Source organism: Schistocerca piceifrons, chromosome 11 (genome assembly GCF_021461385.2).
Source record: "Schistocerca piceifrons isolate TAMUIC-IGC-003096 chromosome 11, iqSchPice1.1, whole genome shotgun sequence".
NCBI classification, from domain to species: domain Eukaryota; kingdom Metazoa; phylum Arthropoda; class Insecta; order Orthoptera; family Acrididae; genus Schistocerca; species Schistocerca piceifrons.
The window spans coordinates 39,531,030-39,554,236 of record NC_060148.1 but is presented as its reverse complement, the minus strand read 5'-3'; the positions used below and the strand labels follow the sequence as shown (position 1 = coordinate 39,554,236).

General features: G+C 40.2%; 1 protein-coding gene across 2 annotated transcripts in view; it reads left to right on the top strand.

The window, feature by feature from the left end:
- LOC124720100 (zinc finger protein 234-like) overlaps positions 1-23,207 on the top strand; it is an 88,522-nt gene that overhangs the window by 18,220 nt on the left and 47,095 nt on the right. For both annotated transcript variants that reach the window (XM_047245392.1, XM_047245393.1), the window contains exons 4-7: positions 2,496-2,564; positions 3,532-3,588; positions 4,724-4,792; positions 6,190-6,246. In XM_047245392.1, coding sequence (XP_047101348.1) covers positions 2,496-2,564; positions 3,532-3,588; positions 4,724-4,792; positions 6,190-6,246 — 252 coding nt within the window. The remainder of the gene's footprint in view (positions 1-2,495; positions 2,565-3,531; positions 3,589-4,723; positions 4,793-6,189; positions 6,247-23,207) is intronic.

The following is a 23,207-nucleotide window of genomic DNA, read 5'->3' as shown; positions in this document are numbered from 1 at the left end:
ATCCCTCGTTTTCTAAAGGAATTTTTGAACGACAGAGTTTTCAAGGTGCACATGGGTGGTGCCTCAGGTTTCCGCCCTGACCGTCGTCCTCATTGCCATCGCCACTAGCTCTCAAATGGCCTGTCTCCTGCTGGGCATCTCTGGCTCCTTTTTCATTGATGATTTTTGCCACCTATTGCAGTTCTCCTCGGACTTCTCTCCTTCGCGGCGTCTTCGGCAATGTATCTATAGTCTTTATTCGCGGAGCATCGATAATGGCTTTAGTTTCTCCACTGACAAAACCGTTTGTATGAATTTCTGGTGATGCAATTGGTTTCTTCCACCTCCTGTACATGTTGGTCCTTGTGCTCTTCCATTTATTGAAACTGAAATTCCCGGGGGTCCTGCTGAATAGGAAACTTTCTTGGTCCTCCCACGTATCTTACCTGGCAGCCCACTGTATGCGGTCCCTCAATGTCCTGAGTTTCCTCAACAGTCCTTTCTGGGGAGCAGATCAAACCACCCTCCTGCGTTTGTACCGTCACCTTATCTGTTAGAAACTAGACTGAGTGTTTCGTTTATGCATCTGCGCGGCTGTTCGTCTTAAACTGTCCCGATACTATCCACCATGGTGGCATCCGTTTGACCACCAGCACGTTGGAACCTAGCACAGTTGATAGTCTGTATGCAGATTGAATAACATTGTGGATAGGCTACAACCTTGCCTCACTCCCTTCCCAACCACTGCTTTCCTTTCATGCCCCTAAACTCCTATAACTAAATTGTAAATAGCTTTTCGTTCCCTGTATTTGACCCCTGCCACCTTCAGAATTTGAGACAGAGTATTCCAATCAACATTGTCAAAAGCTTTCTCTGAATCTACAAATTCTAGAAATGTAGGTTTGCCTTTCCTTAATCTATCTTTTAAGATAAGTTGTAGGGTCAGTATTGCCTCACGTATTCAAACATTTCTACAGAATCCAAACTGATCTTCCCTGAGGTAGGCTTCTACCATTTTTTCCATTAGTCTGTAAAGAATGTGACAGAGTTTACACCCCTAAAGAGATGTGGACATCATAGCAAACAGTATTTCTCCTGCTATGGTGGAATGTGAAGACATAATGGACTTTGACACATGGTGACTTCGTCAGTACAAAAGAAATGTACAGTCTAGGGAAACGGCCCATCTCAATACGCCTCGTCACGAGGGGAGGGGGGGCAAAAAAAATCCTGTGGCAATGTTCAAAGAATTTCGTTATGACGCAATAAAGCCAGGAGTCGTGACATGCTGCCCTTTGTAAACAGCTGTGTCAGTTACTCCGTTAATCTGGCAAAAACTGTACGTGCTTCGATTCAAATTGGCTTGCAAAGGCTATGTGATGGAAAAAGGTTAGAATCAATAAAAAAGAAAACTGAAGATATTCAGAAAATGGTTAAGTACATCGATGGAGAAGATTCTGAGATTTTTTTTTTTTTATGAAGAGATATTGAAATGACAGACTGCAAGTGATAACTTGCCATGACAAATTATGAACTATCCAGAACTTTGAATTCTATGAAGCAGCTGTTTTCATGTTCAGTTGAAAATAATTTTCAAATAGTTAGTTAATGAATTTGAGCTTTAGTCCAGAATGTGTAATTTTGAACATAGTCATAAAAGTGCTAAAGTCCCTTGTTGACTGGAGAAAGGATCTATGTTATAAATTTTCAATTTTTTTTTCATAAGGTATTTTTAGAAGGTATGAAAATTATTTTCATTCACAGTATGTATGAGTAGCGAGCAACAAATGTCAAAAATTTCAGTTCAGTCTGTCAAGTAGTTTAACAATAACAGTTTCTTGTCTCTTATGAAAAGTAAGAAAAATTTACACAGTTCTTTTTCCCACAAACCAATTCAGTTTATGAAGACATTCTGAATCAAACTGAGGAGAAAGCAACATTACAGCACAATGTGGCCAGAAGAAGCAGTTGGTCACTAAGACACATTCTTAGACACTGAGGAATGCTTAATTTGGTAGTGGAAAGAAGTGCAGGGGTAGAAATTGTAGGAGGAGACCGAGACTGGAATACATTAAGCAGCTTCTAATTAATGTGGCATACAGGAGTTGTGCAGAGATGGAGAGGCTTGCAAAGGACAGACTGGTGCGAAGAGCTGCATTAAATGCAGACCGAGAATGAAGTATAAGGAGTAAAGCTAACTAGTTACTTCCCAGTAGAGGTGGAGTTTGTTGACAAGCACGTAAATGAGGCTGAAATCACCAATGAGCTTTTGCTCAGCGTCATTCCTCATCGTTTGTACTCCATGCAGAACAAATTGTGTGTGTGTGTGTGTGTGTGTGTGTGTGTGTGTGTGTGTGTGTGTGTTCTGAAGTTCTGAATGTTAAATTGTTCAAATATACAAATATAAGATCGAAGGAACCATTTACCATTGCTTCCACACATAAGGTGTATACTTTCTAGATACTAGCCAATGTAAGGGGGGTGAGCCTTTACTAAGGAAATATATTTTGTTTCAGGAATTTGGGGATAAGGTGATAGAGCTGCTTGGTCTCCAGAATGTATCTGCTGATGCCAATGGTCTTAAGGTAAGTTATGTCCCTTCGGGATTTAGAACTTCTGTGTATAATACGTAAGAAGCATATTAAGTTGTGAATAGTAGATTGGTTCATTAAGAATTACGTAGTGGAACACTTCAATTTTTATAATTTACATACAATACATGTACAAAACGTGTATCAAAACACTTGTCAGAGAATTTTCCATATCTGATATAGGTTTGCTGAATTTACCTTGGACCTTAAAAGTTTTTGCAACGCAAAGTGGTGAAATTTATAGCTCAGGTTAGTGGTGTACGTGAGTATTCTGCACAACAGTGTTGTGAGCATTAACTGAGAGGTGTGATGGGAAGAAGGGGGTGTGTCAGTAGCCGGCTCTGCACAGCCAATGAGGGAACAGTGGGCAGATGTTTCCAAACAAGAGACAAAGGAATAGTGGCACATTCTCACATCAATACAGATGTGAGATCTGCTGTGTATGTGAAAAAAGCAGCTAAGCTCTGATTGCACTGTTGACAACCACCTTAGAAATCACGACGTACTCAAAAGAAACAACCAAGTATTCGTGGCTACCAAGTATATAGATTCCAATGCTGCTCATAGAAATAAGTTGCCTCCTTTCTTGCCTCCTTTCTTGCCTCCCTTTGGTTATGTGAAATTGTTGTCCCATTGGGTATGTGAAGCTGACGATTGCTAATTTGTTAGCAGTAAAGAAACACTACTGTGGCTGATTCTGGTGCCGATCTACACTTTAGCCTGAGAACGTTAGTGTGATATTCACATCTGCAGCTTTGCAGCTTTGCCAACTGGCTACCAAATGCTGCCTTCCAACATAACCTAGACAACCAGTTACGCTAAAGATTGTTCCATCACCAAAACCAGGACTTCAGGGGTGTATGTCCAATACCACACTCCTGTCATTGATTCTAGCTTAGTTAAAGAAGCTCCCATTCTGTAGTGTCAGTCTAACTATACTCTCTTGTTTTGTTGTTTGCAGATTTCGACACGCCAGAATGATCAAAATTCAGCACAGATAATAATCAAAGAGGAAACTGTAAGTACAGCTGTGTTTTCTCATTGCAATTTCTTATTTTATGTTCTATTAATTTACTTTCTGTAAATCTGGTCCCTGTGAAGTAATGTAACACAACTGAATACTGTGTGACAAAATTTTGTTAAAATGAATTCTATGCACACCTTATATAAAAATGTGAATCTCATTATCAGTATACAACACCAGTCATCAAGGGTGTGGTGTTAGGGAACTTAAAAGTGTATTTACAAATTTTCTTGGCATAAAGGTATATACTTCACTATATATTTATATGTAAAAAGGTAGCAACACCTGTTGGACAATGTATTCAATTCAGTTATATTCTTTATTCGCCATTAACATTTTATAGAAGAATAGGTTTAGACATTAAATGTACAATTAACAACTTTACAATGAGGTTCTTTTGTTCAATTCCACATCTTTAAGAAATATTGGTAATGTTTATTTTAAATGTTCTGATATCTTGTAAAATGGGTTTTCAGTAACAAGTCGTAATTCAGAAACTTGAAAATATTACATAGCAAGCGCTGAGCAGATATTGGAAGTTTACTAAAAAGTTTTAAGCGTGTTATTTTATGTGAGTTTGCAGTATGTCGATCTGTATTGGGGTATTGAAGTCCAGTTTGTCTTTAGCTCTCTGAAGTTGTGTATTTTCTCTGGTGTAAAGTGGTTGCACCTTTGCAGAAGTCATGCAGAAATAAAGAAGCATTATGTGGAACTCCTTTTAGATGGAGGACAAAATGCAAGAAGTGAAGCTAACTGTATATTTCACAGTAGACGAGGCATTTGTTGACAAACATGTAAATACGGCTGAAATCAGTGATAAGCTTTTGATCGATATCATTATTCAGAAATAACTGTCAACTTAAGGTGTGGTGCTGGGACAAAGTAACTATGTGTTAGCTTGTAGTTACTTTTACTATTCCAATATTTGTCTTCTGTGCAAAAACACGTATGTTGCTAGTAATGATTGCAAGTGTGTGTTTAGTGATAAAAATATAAATCAGATGAATGAATAAATGAACTATTTATCATAACTTTCACGCGTAAGGTGTGCAATTTTAAAGTGTGTAATTTGTAGATACTAGCCAACGTCAGGATTGAGCCTTTACTGAGAAAAGACATTTTGTTTCAGGAATTTGGTGATAAGGTGATAGAGCTATTGGGTCTCCCAAATGTATCAGCAGATACAAATAGTGCCAAGGTAAGCTATGTCCCTTCCAGATACAGTACTTGTGTATGTAATATACAGGGTGTTCATTTTAACTGGAGACATTGAAATATCTCAAACTAAAAATTAGATAAAAAAAAAGGCACAGTTGCAATTTGTTTATCTTGGAGGGTGACTTTCACTGATACAATTCCCCCCACCCCACCACCACCACCACCACCACCACCACGCATGTGGGTGAGGGGGCTGGCTTTGAAATCTTCAATGGGAACCCCTGTTTTTATTGCAGATTAAGATTTTTACAGCAAAATCTACGTATGTTTTGTCTGAAGCATTTTCTTCATTTTTCCATAGAGGGCACTGTAATCGGAGGAATAGAAATGGATAAGCAGTCGTAATTTGTGACGTGTTACTCAATAGCCTTTTAATATTCAGTGGCACGTGGACCCACCTCTGTGCGGTGAAGGTAGCACATGCCAATATTCTATAACTTCTAATTGGAAATCCCATCTGCAGTGTTGTATTCGCTCAGCATATCAAACATTTTTGGATCTGACTTGTAGTTCTAGAGATATTTCATTGTCTTTACTTAAAATGAATGCCCTGTATAAGAAAGTTATTAAGTTGTGAATTGTGCATTGGTTTGGAAGAAGTTATTTAGTGGGCTATTGCCCCATCCATTTTCCATTGTTTACGTATGATATAAGTAAATAATACGCATAAAAGTACCCTTCGGGACTTACCCATTATCTAATATAGGTTATGTCAATTTATCTTGATACTTACTATATGCAGCAGTATTCTCAACACTCGCAGTGTCGTATTGGGGTCGAATTGGGGGGGGGGACTAAAGGAGTTGTGTTAGCTGCTGTCCCTGTACCACCAGTGAGAGGACAATGGGCAGACTATATTTTTCCAAGCAAGGTATGGAGGAGTATTGCCATATTCTCACGTCAATATTGATGTGAAATCCACTATGGAAAAATAATCTGTGCTCCCATGTCCCATCTTAACAACCGCTTCAGACATTTTGACATACTCGGAAGAAACAACCGATATTATAGACTTCCAAGCAGCTCGTACAAATATATTGTCTTTTCTCACCTCTCGTTGGTTATGTGAAACTATCATCCCATTGGTTACATGCAGCTGACATATTGCCAACCTATGAGCAGTAGGGAAAGACCTTTGTGACCAGTGCTGTCTCTGATTTAGACTTTAGCCTGACAACCTTTATAGCTTCACCAACTCATAACTAACTTATTACATGCTAACTTAACCCAAACACTCTACACCACAGATCAGGCTGCCATCACAACAGATATTTCAGGGGGTGGGGACCATTACCACACTCTAGCATTTGCTTACATTTCAGTTAAAGCAGCTGTAATTCTGTAGGAGGCTAATCTACTCATTTGTTTTGTTCACAGGTTCCTACATTTCAGAACGATCTTGAATCAGCACAGATAATAATCAAAGAGGAAATTGTAAGTACTTTTGTGTTTGTTACTCTTTGAAATATTTTATTTCATTAAAGTCAATTTATTTATTTTCTTAAATTCTACTCGCTGTAATATTCTTCTAACTGTATGTGGTACAGAAAATTTTGCTAAATATTTACAGGCATCTAATTTAAAAATCCTGCATCTTAATACCAGTGGTCCACTTTGTGTATAGTCATCGGTGGTCTGGAGTTGAAGAACCTCACAGATTTTTGGGCCTTTTTTTATTTTTATTATACGAAAATTTAGTGATAAGACTGCTCTTATGCACAGGATTTGTATAGTGGCATGTGATTCCAATGTAGCCAAGTACAAGAGAGGGAGGGTGGGGTAGGGCAATATACTAAAAGTTTAAAACTCCAAACTATTTTTATTATGCATTTTGAATGTGAAGTCGATAAACTGACTGGTGGCGGCGTCAGAATACTACCCCATAGAGATCTGTCAGGCATGTGACCTCTTTCAAGTAAACTTCCACAAGGTGCATGTAGAAAAGCTGCTTCTGCAAATTTTTTGATGTTGAAGTGCCCCCCTCCAGCAAGACTCCCAGAAGTAACTTCTGCAAGTTAGTGGAAGTGTTTTCTTGCTGCAAGTACCTGTCAGTTGCTGGAAGTTTTCTCACACTTGCAGAAGATTTGAGAGTTCAATATCGGTTTGAACATCTCTGTGTCAAAAAGGAGAAAAGCAAAAAGTTGGATGGGCCAAAATGAATGTAATATTGAAACCCTGAAGCATACATAATGGCCAGTTCAGCCAATGAAGTGAGAAGTGACTTGCCATTGCCAATTACTTTTTTTTTTTTTTTTACAAGAAGCAGTAGAATAGCAGTACAGGTGTTTTAAAATTTTAGTTGATTTTTTTTTTTTAATATGTTACCGCAAACATAATGCATGAAGAATTGAAAGGTGATCACTTGGTGGTATACAGTAGCTTGTTGCATTTTTGTGTCCTGTTTTCAATTATTTAATCGTAAAATGGAGAAGAGGTATTTGAAATTTGTGTAAGACATTCCCAGAAAGATACTGTAACCTTGCTCTTGTCTACCCATTATTCAACTAACACACTTCAGCAAATATTCCCAACAAGTTCCTGGAACATAACCTGTGCGAGCTTCTGATGTAATGTAAACACTTCAGGAAATTGTTCACATGCTGCTTGTGGAAGTTACATGGTAGTGGATACAAGCCTCAAATGAAACAGGCTTCAATAGATTAGTTCACTTACACCTTTTCTTAGTAGCATTCAGTTTCATAAAGTGTGTGTTTGCATTTGGAATACCATTAAATTTCACTGTTACTGCCATGTTGGTGCAGTATGGCTAACACTATGGAATAAATGCAAGATTTAGATTTTTTGCTTACAATAAATCCCAAATATTAATTAAGGTAATCAATCTGAATTACTTTGAACTTGTAATTGTGAAGCAGTATGTTTTTAAAATGCAAGACTATTAATTGAACAATAAGTATAGCCTCTACCATGAACAGGCATTGGAAAAGATTAGTGATGTATTGCAGTAAGAGGTTAATTTTATGGCAAACTGTATTCAAAGAATAATTTTGACTTAAAAAGGGGTGTAGTTAGAATGAGATTCTTCCTAATGCCATTTGGTAATTACTGTGAAAGCAGCAGTGGTCACCCGTCATATTTCAAAACAGGTCACGTCATCTCCTTTCTGCTCTCATTTCAGAGCTACAACTATGCTCAACATGCTAGCCGCCACTGGACTTCAGGAAAGGTCGCTGTCAGGCAAAGATAACTTTCAACATTTTAACACACACACACACACACACACACACACACACACACACACACACACACACACACATACACATACACATACACACACAAGCACGCACACACAAAACACAAACAGTGAAGTGAAACACTGTTAGCAAACGGAAAAGTTGAAAGTTGTATTTCTGGTTTGAATACTGCTACAGAATCCAGGTTTTCAATAACAAACAAGGCTTGAGGTGAGAGAGGATGTGGAGAGAGGAGATGGACACAGGGGTTGGAGGAAATGGACATATATTAATTTGTGCGTCTAAACATTTATTACAGTAACGTGTAAGAATTTGAAGTACATTTTGAGATTTTTTTTGTAAGTGTTACCATTTTATACATTATATGTATTTATATAATATATGCATTAAAACCATACATAAATTAAAGTAGTAGATACCTAAAGACACCCATATTAGAATTCATCATATTGTCAAAATTTCTAAGCAGCTGTCCGGAACTTTTGGAGATGCACGGTTTTGAACGAACATATATATATATATTTCCAACGTGGAATGTTTCCCTCTGCTTGTGTCTGTATGTGTGGATGGATATGTGCGTGAGTGCGAGTGTATACCTGTCCTTTTTTCCCCCTAAGGTAAGTCTTTCCGCTCCCGGGATTGGAATGACTCCTTACCCTCTCCCTTAAAACCCACTTCCTTTCGTCTTCCCCTCTCCTTCCCTCTTTCCTGATGAGGCAACAGTTTGTTGCGAAAGCTTGAATTTTTTGTGTATGTTTGTGTTTGTTTGTGTGTCTATCGACCTGCCAGCGCTTTCGTTCGGTAAGTCACCTCATATATATATATATAATAATAGAGGGAAACATTCCACGTTGGAAAAATATATCTCAAAACAAAGATGATGTGACTTACCAAACGAAAGCGCTGGCAGGTCGATAGACACACAAACATACACACAAAATTCAAGCTTTCGCAACAAACTGTTGCCTCATCAGGAAAGAGGGAAGGAGAGAGAAAGACGAAAGGAAGTGGGTTTTAAGGGAGAGGGTAAGGAGTCATTCCAATCCCGGGAGCGGAAAGACTTACCTTAGGGGGAAAAAAGGACAGGTATACACTCGCACACACGCACATATCCATCCACACATACATACACACACAATCAGACATTTGTAAAGGCAAAGAGTTTGGGCAAAGATGTCAGTCGAGGCGGAAGTACAGAGGCAAAGATGTTGTTGAAAGACAGGTGAGGTATGAGCGGCGGCAAATTGAAATTAGCGGAGATCGAGGCCTGGCGGATAACGAGAAGAGAGGATATACTGAAGGGCAAGTTCCCATCTCCGGAGTTCTGAAAGGTTGGTGTTAGCGGGAAGTATCCAGATAACCCGGACGGTGTAACACTGTTCCAGGATGTGCTGGCCGTGCACCGAGGCATGTTTAGCCACAGGGTGATCCTCATTACCAACAAACACAGTCTGGATAGGAGCCAGAGGGTAGGGAAGGTGGTTTGGGGATTTCATAGGGATGAACTAAGAGGTTACGAAGGTTAGGTGGACGGCGGAAAGACACTCTTGGTGGAGTGGGGAGGATTTCGTGAAGGATGGATCTCATTTCATGGCAGGATTTGTGGAAGTCGTATCCCTGCTGGAGAGCCACATTCAGAGTCTGATCCAGTCCTGGAAAGTATCCTGTCACAAGTGGGGCACTTTTGGGGTTCTTCTGTGGGAGGTTCTGGATTTGAGGAGATGAGGAAGTGGCTCTGGTTATTTGCTTCTGTACCAGGTCGGGAGGGTAGTTGCGGGATGCGAAAGCTGTTTTCAGGTTGTTGGTGTAATGGTTCAGGGATTCCGGACTGGAGCAGATTCGTTTGCCACGAAGACCTAGGCTGTAGGAAAGGGACCGTTTGATGTGGAATGGGTGGCAGCTGTCATAATGGAGGTACTGTTGCTTGTTGGTGGGTTTGATGTGGACGGACGTGTGAAGCTGGCCATTGGACAGGTGGAGGTCAACATCAAGGAAAGTGGCTTGGGATTTGGAGTAGGACCAGGTGAATCTGATGGAACCAAAGGAGTTGAGGTTGGAGAGGAAATTCTGGAGTTCTTCTTCACTGTGAGTCCAGATCATGAAGATGTCATCAATAAATCTGTACCAAACTTTGGGTTGGCAGGCCTGGGTAACCAAAAAGGCTTCCTCTAAGCGACCCATGAATAGGTTGGCGTACGAGGGGGCCATCCTAGTACCCATGGCTGTTCCCATTAATTGTTGGTATGTCTGGCCTTCAAAAGTGAAGAAGTTGTGGGTCAAGATGAAGCTGGCTAAGGTAATGAGGAAAGAGGTTTTCGGTAGGGTGGCAGGTGATCGGCGTGAAAGGAAGTGCTCCATCGCAGTGAGGCCCTGGACATGCGGGATATTTGTGTATAAGGAAGTGGCATCAATGGTTACAAGGATGGTTTCTGGGGGTAACAGATTGGGTAAGGATTCCAGGTGTTCGAGAAAGTGGTTGGTGTCTTTGATGAAGGATGGGAGACTGCATGTAATGGGTTGAAGGTGTTGATCTACGTAGGCAGAGATACGTTCTGTGGGGGCTTGGTAACCAGCTACAATGGGGCGGCCAGGATGATTGGGTTTGTGAATTTTAGGAAGGTGGTAGAAGGTAGGGGTTGGGGTGTTGGTGGGGGTCAGGAGGTTGATGGAGTCAGGTGAAAGGTTTTGCAGGGGGCGTAAGGTTCTGAGGATTCCTTGAAGCTCCGCCTGGACATCTGGAATGGGATTACCTTGGCAAACTTTGTATGTGGTGTTCTCTGAAAGCTGACGCAGTCCCTCAGCCACATACTCCTGACGATAAAGTACCACGGTCGTGGAACCCTCATCCGCCGGAAGAATGACGATGGATCGGTCAGCCCTCAGATCACGGATAGCCTGGGCTTCAGCAGTGGTGATGTTGGGAGTAGGATTAAGATTTTTTTAAGAAGGATTGAGATGCACGGCTGGAAGTCAGAAATTCCTGGAAGGTTTGGGGAGGGTGATTTTGAGGAAGAGGAGGTGGGGCCCGCTGTGACGGAGGACGGAACTGTTCCAGGCAGGGTTCAATTTGGATAGTGTCTTGGGGAGTTGGAACATTAGGAGTAGGATTAGGATCATTTTTCTTCGTGGCAAAGTGATATTTCCAGCAGAGTGTACGAGTGTAGGATAGTGAATCTTTGACGAAGGTTGAATCTGGGAGTGGGGCTGAAGGTGAGGCCTTTGGATAGGACAGAAGTTTCGGATTGGGAGAGAGGTTTGGAGGAAAGGTTAACTACTGAATTAGGGTGTTGTGGTTCCAGATTGTGTTGATTGGAATAGTCTTTCCGCTCCCGTGATTGGAATGACTCCTTACCCTCTCCCTTAAAACCCACATCCTTTTGTCTTTCCTTCTCCTTCCCTCTTTCCTGACGAAGCAACCGTTGGTTGCGAAAGCTAGAATTTTGTGCATATGTTTGTGTTTGTTTGTGTGTCTGTCGACCTGCCAGCGCTTTCGTTTGGTAAGTCACATCATCTTTGTTTTTATATATATAAGTTTTGATAGCCAATATCGTAAGTTAAAACAAAGCACTCATTCATAATGTACATAGTATGGTTCAACAGTTTTCACAAAATTGTCGCCTTCACTCCCTGGCTCATTCACAGCTTACAGGCCATCGGTTATGTAATGTGCAACCAACTTCAGTAAAATCCACTAGCCACATAAGAAATGTACCAAAATAGTAGTCACGGTAACTGTACGTTACATCCTCTGAACGACAGGCAGTTAGTTTCTAATATTTTTACCAGCATAGTAGTAGTGCATTAATTTTTAATAAAACATAACTTCGAACTTGGAGGTAAAAGTGGAGACAGCCGTGCTATTCAAGATTGGAATGACAATTTTATAAATAAAATATATTGTGCCCAGCACAATTTAAAATCTCAGAAACTCTTGTCAGCAAAATGTAGTATACAGTCATAGTAACAACAAGATTCTTCCATAAAATAGAGCATAGAAAGAGTGTTTATAAACATTCAGTACCCCAAACTTTTATTAAAAAACCATATCTAAAGTCAATACAGTTAGTAGTAGGCATAACCAATATGCAGTAAAATGCAAACCCATAAAAATGGTCAATCTGAAAGACATGTACGCAACACACTGACAAGAAGTTGTGCCATATAGCTGATGGCCCAATACATATGCTAGCTGCAGTAAGATGTGATGTAAACAGCACGATCGACACTGTCGTTACCATTCCAACACCGCACAGCTCCTACACACGGAACACTTTGCACCGGGAAATGAGTCAGGGAACCGAAACCCAAACCACCCTGACAGGTCAAGACAGACGGCAGTATCCAAAGACGCGGGTACAAAGTCCTTAAAGACAACTTGTAACTTTCAAACGAAATAACATAATACAAAAAATTTCTGGCTGCAGACAGTCCCAAGATAGTGTAATCTTGTTCTGGCAGTGGCGTAACTTAATCCTTTGATTGCTGAAGACGCACCACTTGCTTGGCGTGCTAAGGCGCTGCGGCCCGCCGTGTAACCTGGCTGCCTGCACTGCGTGCCTGTGCCTCGGAGCTGCCGCCGGGACCGGAGCGACCCCGCTGTCCGACCCGCCCTGTGCTGAATATTTCTGGACCGATTATGACTTGCACAGAGCCAGCCTGTAGTTTTGGCGACTTTGAGCTGTAAAACCTTGGGCAATAGTTTTTGTACAGAAATCAAATGTGGCCATCTTGCACAACTTTATATTCCCTTAAGAATAATAATGAAAATAATTTTATGAGCCATATTGCGCCAGAAAATTGTAGGTAAAATTGGCCAAAAAATACTTACTGTGTTGGGTACACAAACCACAGTCGGTCTTTGGCCTCGTCCAGTGTCCTCGGTCTGTGTATTCTTCTTCAGACAGCCCCAGCATACTCGTATCCTCTCTGACCTGATCGATCCATTGGAGTCGTGGTCCTTTGCCTCTAGTATCTTCCTCCACTACCTGCCTGATGATGATCTGGCCTTCTCAACGCATTATGTGTCCGTACCACTTAAGCCTTCTTTCTTTGATGACTGCCACAATGTCCGTTGACTTGTATAGCTCCTGCAATTCACAGTTTGTTATTCTCCTCCAATCATCTCTGTCCTTCATTGGCCCAAAAATCTGTCTGAGGATGGCATTCTCAAATGTCAGGAGTTCAGGTGTCTGCACCATATAAGGCTACAGTTTGTATTATTGTCCCGTACATCTCGGTCTTTGAGGATCTCGATAAAAGCCGGGATTTTAACAGCTTCCCAGAGCTAACCTTGACCTGTTTCCTGCTTGTATTTGTGCGGTAATTTCCTGGTCTATCTCGTTCCTTTCACTGAGTATATTCCCAAGATATTTAAAGTCTTTTACCCTTTGAAAGTCTTTGTGCTCCACCTTCAGGGGGTCTGTCATCATTTTCTCTGCTAACTACGAGGTATTTTGTCTTATCCATATTAAAGTTCAGGCCTGCTCTCATTGCCTCTTCCATTAATATTCTTGTCATCTGAATCAGGACTTTCTCTTTCTCTGCTGCTAAAACTACATCATCCACATAGGCCAAAGTGTTGATCCTTGTTCCCAGTTGTATTCCTGTCTCCAGGCTTGCTACCTTTCTCAGGGCTCTTTCCAGTACCAGGTTAAACAGATGAGGGGAGAGGCAGTCTCCTTGTCACATTCCAGTCATCACCTAGAACTTCGCTGATATGTTTCCATTTACTTTCACCATGCATGTTGTCCTGTGGGTGCATATCTGTGTCAGTTTTATGAGTTTTGTGGGATCTTGAGCCCTTTTGGAGTTTTCGCCATATTTCTTGTCTACTCTCACTATCACATGCTATTTGGAAATGCACAAAAAAGCAGTGAACATTTTTGCGGAATTTCCAGCTCTTTGCTAGCACTTGCCACATTGTATGTAAATGGTCTACAGTTGACTTTTCCTTTCTGAAACCTGCTTGTTGGAATCCCAGTACATTCTCAACATGTAGTGTTTGTCACTTCAGTAACAACATGCTCAAGATCTTATAAGTTGTACATAGTAATGTGATTCCTCTATAGTTGCTACATCACATGTGGTCTCCTTTCTTTGGTATAGGACAGATGATAGATTCCTCCCATTTTTCTGGAATTCTTTCCTTCTTCAAAATTAAGCAGATTAAGTGGTGTAGTCTTGCCAGAAAAAAAAAAAAAAAAAAAAAAATAGGTGCTCGAAAAAACTTCAAAGTTTGGCTTCTTGTATCTCCTGGACTACTGCTATGACTAATGTGAAACTTGGCATGTAGTAACCTAACAACACATGGTTCTCAAATATTAAAGTTTTATTTTTGCATAGCACATTCCAGCACTGAATAAATAGAGTACAAAATTGAAGATTTTTCTAAAAATGTCAAAATGTGGTATTTCCATTCTGATTTTGCTAAACTATGTTCTATAAAACATTTCAAATTATATAATTGAAAACAATATGGGCGTGATAATCAGCCCCGAAAACAATGTAAACTTCCAATTTGCATATCTATTGGAATGAAACAATGATGAAAATGAAATTTAGAGTGCAATAGATTAATAGCACAAAGATACAGAATAAAAAATTTTAGTCCCCAACTATTTTCCAATAATCTATAAATTAGTCGAAAAGATGTTGAATGTTCTGAAAACATGAAAGCAGGATATATTCAATACTTCTTTTACAAATATCGTTTTCTATTATTGCTTCAAAGCCAGTCTCATTTGAACAACCCATTTTAAGCTCCCCCACCCCCTCCAAAACAGCGAGTTTAATTTCCAGTATTGGCAAACAACAGAGGCAAAGTATTAAGAATTAACTTTGGCATGTTATTTCTTGTTGATCAAAGGCGTTTGCAATCAGTTACGGAAAACAGGTTTTATACAAGTAGACGGAATGTGATCAATATTTGTACTACTAACGAGAAAAGAATATAACTGTGTATGTTTCATGTTAATAATTTAAGTGTATCGTATGTAGGTTAATATATGGGTTTTGTTTTACTGGCACAATCTACTCGGTGTAATTAAATTTGCCACAGTATAGATATTTCGCCATTGTAACCACCGAATCAGTTTGTTTGCCATGAAACTAAGACATATGAAGAAGTCGGGCATTGTTTGAGTAACACATAATGGAAGTTTGCAAGTTTTGCATTGGTATTTAGTTTCCCGGCACACTGTCTGTTTCATGAAAACACGCATTGGTGCATTAGCATACTTTTCTGTGGATGTTCACTCACAGCAATAGCTGCAAAATGTCTCTCTGTGAATCGCAGAGGATTCTCGTCATTGTAGCGCCTTCCCCTACCAGCTTTTTTTCTATTCTTTAGAATATATTTTTCTACAGTCTCCGTTACGAAATAAAGGTGAAACTCTGCGAGTGCCATTTTTCTCCCTGTTACCGACCGGTAGTGAGTATGAGCATTTAGAATGCACAAATCCAGAACGTGAAAAAAAATATTTTTTGAACCATTTCACAGTGTTACGCACTGGTCCCACTGAGCTCAGTAACATGTCACAATGGTCAACTGCACCCATACTCTATTTGTAATCTACAATTCATTGTGGTTTCTTTATTTTTTTAAATTTTTACCAGTATTTTTGTCAGTCTTCTCTGTTTCAACCATTTGTGTCGTGTGACTTATGGTCACCATGCACGCCTCTTTCTTATCGCAGCACTCGATGGTAAGGATCTTGTCAGTGGACTTACTCTGTGTCTGCTCGTTTTAATTTCTTCTGAATTTTTTGCATGTTGCACCTATTCTTACGAACAGTGGCACGTGCGGCTGTTCCGTGGTTGTGAAGCCAGAAGAAGAGGTCCGGGCTGGAGTACCAGTTATCAACATACAGAATATGACCCTATTCTAAATGCCGTCCCGTAAGAGTTGCCACTACGTTGCCACTTTTCCCTAAATTGTGGAACCCAGTTTCTGTTGTGCGTGTATATACAATAAAATCCAAAATATGCCCTCTCTGACAGTCACACGGTACAAATGGCTTTATTCCGAATCTGCTTTGCTTGACTGGAATAAATTGCTTAAAAGATAATCATCCTTTGAAACAGCAAGAGACTTTCATCTATACAAAGCTTGTGATTGTTACGAAATGAATTATGAAACGTCTTATGAACGTTGTCAACAATCGTCGTAATTTTAAATAGACTGTCACTTCCAGTACTTGCAGGGCTATCACTGAAGTGTAGCATTCTCAGAAGTAGGCAAAAATGGTCTCAGGACATAGTTCCGCTGAAAAATAGTGTGTTCAAAAGTGTGTCGCTGGACCAATAAACTCTTAATTTTAACTTGTTAACTTGCGCCATTAGAAGGCAAGTAGCAACAAAAAATAAATTTCCTCAGATCCAGTGTCTTTCCACTCTGACAGTTGAGAATTCGCAGATTCCGTATTATTTTCTCTGGTGTAAATGTAAAAGAGATGTGTTGTCTGCTATAAATTGCAAGAGTTCTTCACTTATGAATATCACAAAAATGAAAGAATGCTTAGGTCAGTATCTAGTTCACATTTTGTCCTGAACTCGTCATCAAAGTAATGGTTTAACGGCTGAAAATCAGTTTCTTTCCAGTCAAACGTGTCACTTAAGTGTGGTCTTTTCTGAACCGTTTCACTGTCACTTTGATTCCTCGGATTCAGAGAAACTGATGACTGTAATTCTTGCTCTCCCCTCTGATGCAAAGGACTGAGGACTACAGCTTCGAGATTCTGTCGAAGACTCATCACTGCTACCAACGTCAGATAATTCATTCACTGTCACTCATAGTGAGCATATCCAGGATCTCTCTATCTGTGCAACCACACCGATGTGACATTTCTCCTGTAGAAAACAAGAAAACTGATGAAAATACAGGAAGCGAAGTCAAATTCTGCAAAGAGGGAACACAGCAACATACATGTATGCACTATCGAACCATACAGTCAGACCACTGAACAGCTACAGGAAGAGCAGGGCGGAAAGACAGTTGTGCGCGTTTACGTGTCTGTCACGCTCAGGTAGCTGTGACTCGGTGTGCCTTTGTCCCTAGTGGTGAAACGGCCAGTGGCACGGTACGTGTCAACACATCCTTAGTGCTGTACAGAATCTGAGGGCGGCACTTAAACACGTCAGGTGCGCCAGGGAACGGTGAGGCACGATGAGTTAAAACGTCCCCAGCAGTTGAAGGGTTAAACTACCGAACTTAACAGTTGCCAAGGACATAGGTAGTGAACAAAATGGAACATACCAGCTGTGTTCAGTAAATTGCTGAGTGAATTCTCTCGCCCCTCAAACATGTTCCCTCCTAGAAATTCAGCTACTAACAGACTGTAACTGCCCTCTTAGTTATTTAACAAATTTCTAGGCTATTGGACAACTAAGAGGAAGTAGTTCGCGATTACATCCAGATATGTAGGTAGTTCTTTACTTATACTGTGGGCCTGAAGCCAACCTACGCACCACTCCATAAGATTATAATGATTAATACTTGACAATTTTCTTGATTTGCAAGTCACTCAATGGAAACAGCTTTTTAACTCTCAAGACAAGTAAAATGTTCCCTAAGCAGTTCATGGCTGTTAATCTGTCTACCCACAAAGTAAAATTTAATTTGAAAATTACAGTATGAAGGGTCAAATTGATTGACTGACTCACAATAAAACTTCTTTCAAGATCCGGTAAACAGTAACTTTGTTAATGTTGAAATACCCATGTGGTATTAATGACAGCCACACACATAATATCTGGAAATTTCACATCTCTTGATAACATGCAAATAATTTGACGAAACTTCTTCCACATTTATAGAATTACTAGCTGCAGCACCCAGCAGTGCTTGGGCTGTTTAATATCGCCACACAAGGTGATTGACCCACGTGCCTTGTTGATAGTTGTAGCAAAGGCAAACTGCATGGGAAACTACAGTTGCTTTAAATAGAAGAGCATATTTGAACCACTGGGTGTCAACAGAATGTGATGACTGGGTGTATACGACCCGGGACAACCGGGAGATCTGGGAAAAACCCGGGAATTTTTTCATCCGGGAGAAAAGCGGGAAAAACCCGAGAATTGTTTAGAACTCTGAGAATTATTCCTTGTATTAGTTTTCAGTTAAATTTTTGTGTTTTGTGACTGGTAAGAACCAATACTCTAACAAAGGATATTACTGTATCCCACTACTGCAGAATGATACTGCAGCAACAAAACATGAACGAGAGAAAGAAAAACGAAAAGAAAACTTAAGTTGCAAAGCAAATGCGCCATATACAACAACACAACACAGTGCTCATACAAGCGTCTGCCAACAGCAAAGTGTGTCAAAAGCTTTAGGAAGACTATGCAGTGCTTCCTAACAACAAATTGCCTCCGATGAGCGTGACGTGACAACTGTTTAAATTAGATTCGTTTGAGCCATTGCGGGCGGGCTCTTGCGCATGCACAATTGAGTCTCGTATGAGCAGTACCTTCTCTCGCTTCTGGTTACAGAAGTGTGGCTGGGTGCCACTATCTAATATTGCCTCAGTTCGGAAATATAGTAAATCTGGGGCTGATGCACAGAGCAGTCTGAGTTATGGTGGAGAGGTGGGTCGTCGCCACGTGACCTGTGTTTACGTTCAGTGATTTTGTTGCTTCCTCTTTGTTTATTGCTCTCACGTTAAATGATGATAAACTGATTTTTGCGGCTGGTAGCTATCAAATGAATTAAAATACGTTCAAATAATTACGGAAGGTAAAATATGTTACTAGTTTTAGATTTTATTTCCACCTTCCTGACAGTCAAGCATTAATTGCCTTGCAGAACAATGAAGTTATTTTTGTTGGTTTTCTAAAGAGATTTGACTTTTATTAATCTTTTCTACCAGGTAGTCAATTTATTTGAAACAAAGTGTTTAATTTCACACTATTGGCTAGTTTCAACTGTTCGCTGCATTTAAAGTGCTCGTATGGCATTATACCATAATAAAGAACGAAACATGAGATAATACAGTACTGGTACTCCAAGGAAATTTACATACGAATCTGGACATACGAATATGCATTTTAAGCCAAATTATGCATTTTAGTATGGTTCACGAATTTCCGATGGTTTTGAAGTATCCTCTGATGATGTCTTGTTTCTTTTATGACATAATGTGAGATCTTTTAATGTTTTACACGTACGAACATACTGGCTTCCTACGTCATCGTAGCTGCGCAAGTGCGGTAACACCTAGTATCTGGTGCTCTCTGACAACTACTGAAATGAACCTATTTCTAACAGGTCATGGGAAAATATTGCGAATGGTGGTTTGAAACCAAATTTCCTTTTATGCTAGATGAACTATATGCGAGAATGTACGATGAATTTCTAAAATCACAAAGCGTTTGACTCACTTAAAAATCAACTCTTAGAGGACAACCATTTAGAAGAATTTCGAGCCCAGAAGATCAAACATTTACGTTGTTATTACAAATTTTACTGGCACATTTGTGTGATCTGTCTAAAAGTGTAACACGCGCAATAAAAGATCAACATTATATACGGAAATTTAGCTTCTCTTCCAGCTTATTAATCTTAGAGACCAATATTATATGTGAATGCTATGTATATTAATTTAAACAATTAACTTTTCTTATTTGTGTGTTCGCACTACTTAAGAGTGATATTGCTATTGGCTGACTACGTTGTGTGTCCTATGCTGTCATCAGCTGGCGAGATCACATGACATGAGCTATGACTGGATTACAAAAGCGCGTTGCAATCTCGATTTCAATGCTTTGGAAAGTGACATACGGTATTTGGTGGAATTCAAATTTATACCTTCGTAATATGGAAATGTGCAGCATACAAGTTGCTGCACACCAAAGGTTTTTCAGAACGTGGCCCCCCCCCCTTCCCGTCCCGAGTTTTGTTTCCTAAGTGCCAGGAAATTCCACGTCGGTATATAAAACCATAAACATTCAAAGGATTGATGAGTTTCACAGTGCCAAGGAAGAGTATACTGTCACTTAACATGGTAAAAGTGTATTTTCACCCAGGAGAAAGAAGTGTATTTTTAACCGGGAAATCCGGGGAATTTTTTTTTTTTTTGTCCACGTATACACCCTGGATGAATGAATGTGTCTTAACCTGCGGCAGGTTTTTTTTTGACCCGTACACTTTTTCTTTGGCAGTCTTTAAATAGGCATGAATTGATATCTACCTTAACTAACCTTGTCTTCTTCCAGTTCTTGCTTATATAAACAAATCAGCACTTAAAAGTACTAAAAATTAGCATAAAGAAAGCAAGGGGACTTCACTGATAGATGGTAAAGCTAATAGTCATGCTTCCTAATGACCAGACTAAGTGATGCTCAAATAAGAAATGGTGATGTAAACTACTTTAAAACATTCGTTTCCAGAGAAAGTGCTCTGTTATCAGTATTTGATAAACTGAAATTTGATGTTTCTGTTAAACTTTGAGAGGAGCAAAATGTTTTACTGATAGCATTTTTAATTCATTTCTTTGAACAAATTTTTACAGACTTTATATGTAAGGGTTATATGAAAAGGTTGATCCAGACTAGTTACCAGAAATGATACCGGTATTACCTCAGCATATCACAAAATGCCCAAAGGATTAAGTGGAAGGACTGGCCCGTAGAGCAGAGGAGCATTCACCTTTTATTCTTCACAATGTTTATTGAAAGTCAATCAACAGAAATAACAATTATCATAAACTTCAAGTGAGAGAACATTTGTACATGAAGCTCATCAGTTGGCCTTAAATACCAAAGAAAATATAAAAGTTCTGCAGGGTATGCAGGAGAGCTTCTGCGAAGTTTGGAATGTAGGAGACGAGGTACTGGCGGAATTAAAGCTGTGAGGATGAGTCGTGCTTGGGTAGCTCAGTTGGTAGAGCACTTGCCTGTGAAAGGCAAAGGTCCTGAGTTTGAGTCTTGGTGCAGAACACAGTTTTAATCTGCTAGGAAGTTTCATAGTCCGCTGCAGAGTGAAATTCTCATTCTGGAAGTTTCAAAGCATAACAACTTTTCAAATGCGAAAGGTAATACCATTTTTATAGAAAATAGAATACACTCGACGCCTAAAGGGCTATTGTAAGTTTACTTACAGGCAGTTTCGAAACCTTGCCCAAATATATTCGTTTAAAAGAAACAGTAACCTTACATACGAACTCCAAACTAGACAGCCAGTAATTTACATCACACACTACCTCACAAATAGTTCCCAGCTCACTGCATCTGCCAAGTGCGGACATGAACGTCCTGCGGAGCAGCCGGCACGGGCCACACCTGGTTGTGCCGCTCGGGCCTGATTTATCGGTCTGACAGAGGGCGCGAAGTACAGTAGGTGCATCTGACGTAACTTCCCCCAAATGGTTAACTCAGAGGGCTGTCATTGTGTGCACTTAGACCTTAATGGAACATTCAATTGTGTCAGATGGAAGAACAAGTGCACTACACGCCGGAAGCGGCTACAAGGGTAGCGGAGTACGTGTGGAGTGCACATGTGGGTTTTTTAGGTTAGAGAATTCCCTCCCTAGGCCCGACAAGACACCTTCTGAGATGCGGCAAGGTAGGAGTAGGTAAAGTGCAACAGGGAACAATAACAATATTCATGTGCTAATAGTTAACTGCAGGAGCGTCTATAGCAAGGTCCCAGAACTGCTCTCATTAATAAACGGTCACAACACCCATATAGTACTAGGGACAGAAAGTTGTCTGAAACCAGACGTTAACAGTAATGAAATCCTAAACTCAGATTGGAATGTATACTGCAGAGACAGGCTGGACAGTGAAGGGGGAGGCGTGTTTATAGCTATAAGAAGTGCAAAAGTATCGAAGGAAATTGACGGAGATCCGAAATGTGAAATAATTTGGGTGAAGGTCACGGTTAAAGCAGGCTCAGTCATGGTAATTGGATGTCTCTAGTGGCCCCCTGGCTCAGCAGCTGTTGTGGCTGAACACCTGAAGGATAATTTGGATAATATTTCGAATAGATTTCCCCACCATGTTACAGTTCTGGGTGGAGATTTTAATTTGCCGGATATAGACTGGGAGACTCAAACGTTCATAACGGGTGGCAGGGACAAAGAATCCAGTGAAATTTTTTTAAGTGCTTTATCTGAGAACTACCTTGAGCAGTTAAACAGAGAACCGACTCGTCGCGATAACATATTAGACCTTCTGGTGACAAGCAGACCCGAACTATTTGAAACAGTTAACGCAGAACAGGGAATCAGCGGTCATAAAGCGGTTACTGCATCGATGATTTCAGCTGTAAATAGAAATATTAAAAAAGGTAGGAAGATTTTTCTGTTTAGCAAAAGTGACAAAAAGCAGATTTCAGAGTACTTGACGGCTCAACACAAAAGTTTTGTGTCAAGTACAGATAGTGTTGAGGATCAGTAGACAAAGTTCAAAACCATTGTACAATATGCATTAGATGAGTATGTGCCAAGCAAGATCGTAAGAGATGGAAAAGAGCCACCGTGGGACAACAACCGAGTTAGGAAACTGCTGCGGAAGCAAAGGGAACTTCACAGCAAACATAAACATAGCCAAAGCCTTGCAGATAAACAAAAATTACGCGATGCGAAATGTAGTGTGAGGAGGGCTATGCGAGAGGCGTTCAATGAATTCGAAAGTAAAGTTCTATGTACTGACTTGGCAGAAAATCCTAAGAAATTCTGGTCTTCTGTCAAAGCTGTAGGTGGATCAAAACAAAATGTCCAGACACTCTGTGACCAAAATGGTACTGAAACAGAGGATGACAGACTAAAGGCCAAAATACTAAATGTCTTTTTCCAAAGCTGTTTCACAGAGGAAGACTGCACTGTAGTTCCTTCTCTAGATTGTCGCACAGATGACAAAATGGTAGATATCGAAATAGACGACAGAGGGATAGAGAAACAATTAAAATCGCTCAAAAAAGGAAAGGCCGCTGGACCTGATGGAATACCAGTTCGATTTTGCACAGAGTACGCGAAGGAACTTGCCCCCCTTCTTGCAGCGGTGTACCATAGGTCTCTAGAAGAACGTAGCATTCCAAAGGATTGGAAAAGGGCACAGGTCATCCCCGTTTTCAAGAAGGGACATCGAACAGATGTGCAGAACTATAAACCTATATCTCTAACGTCGATCAGTTGTAGAATTTTGGAACACGTATTATGTTAGAGTATAATGACTTTTCTG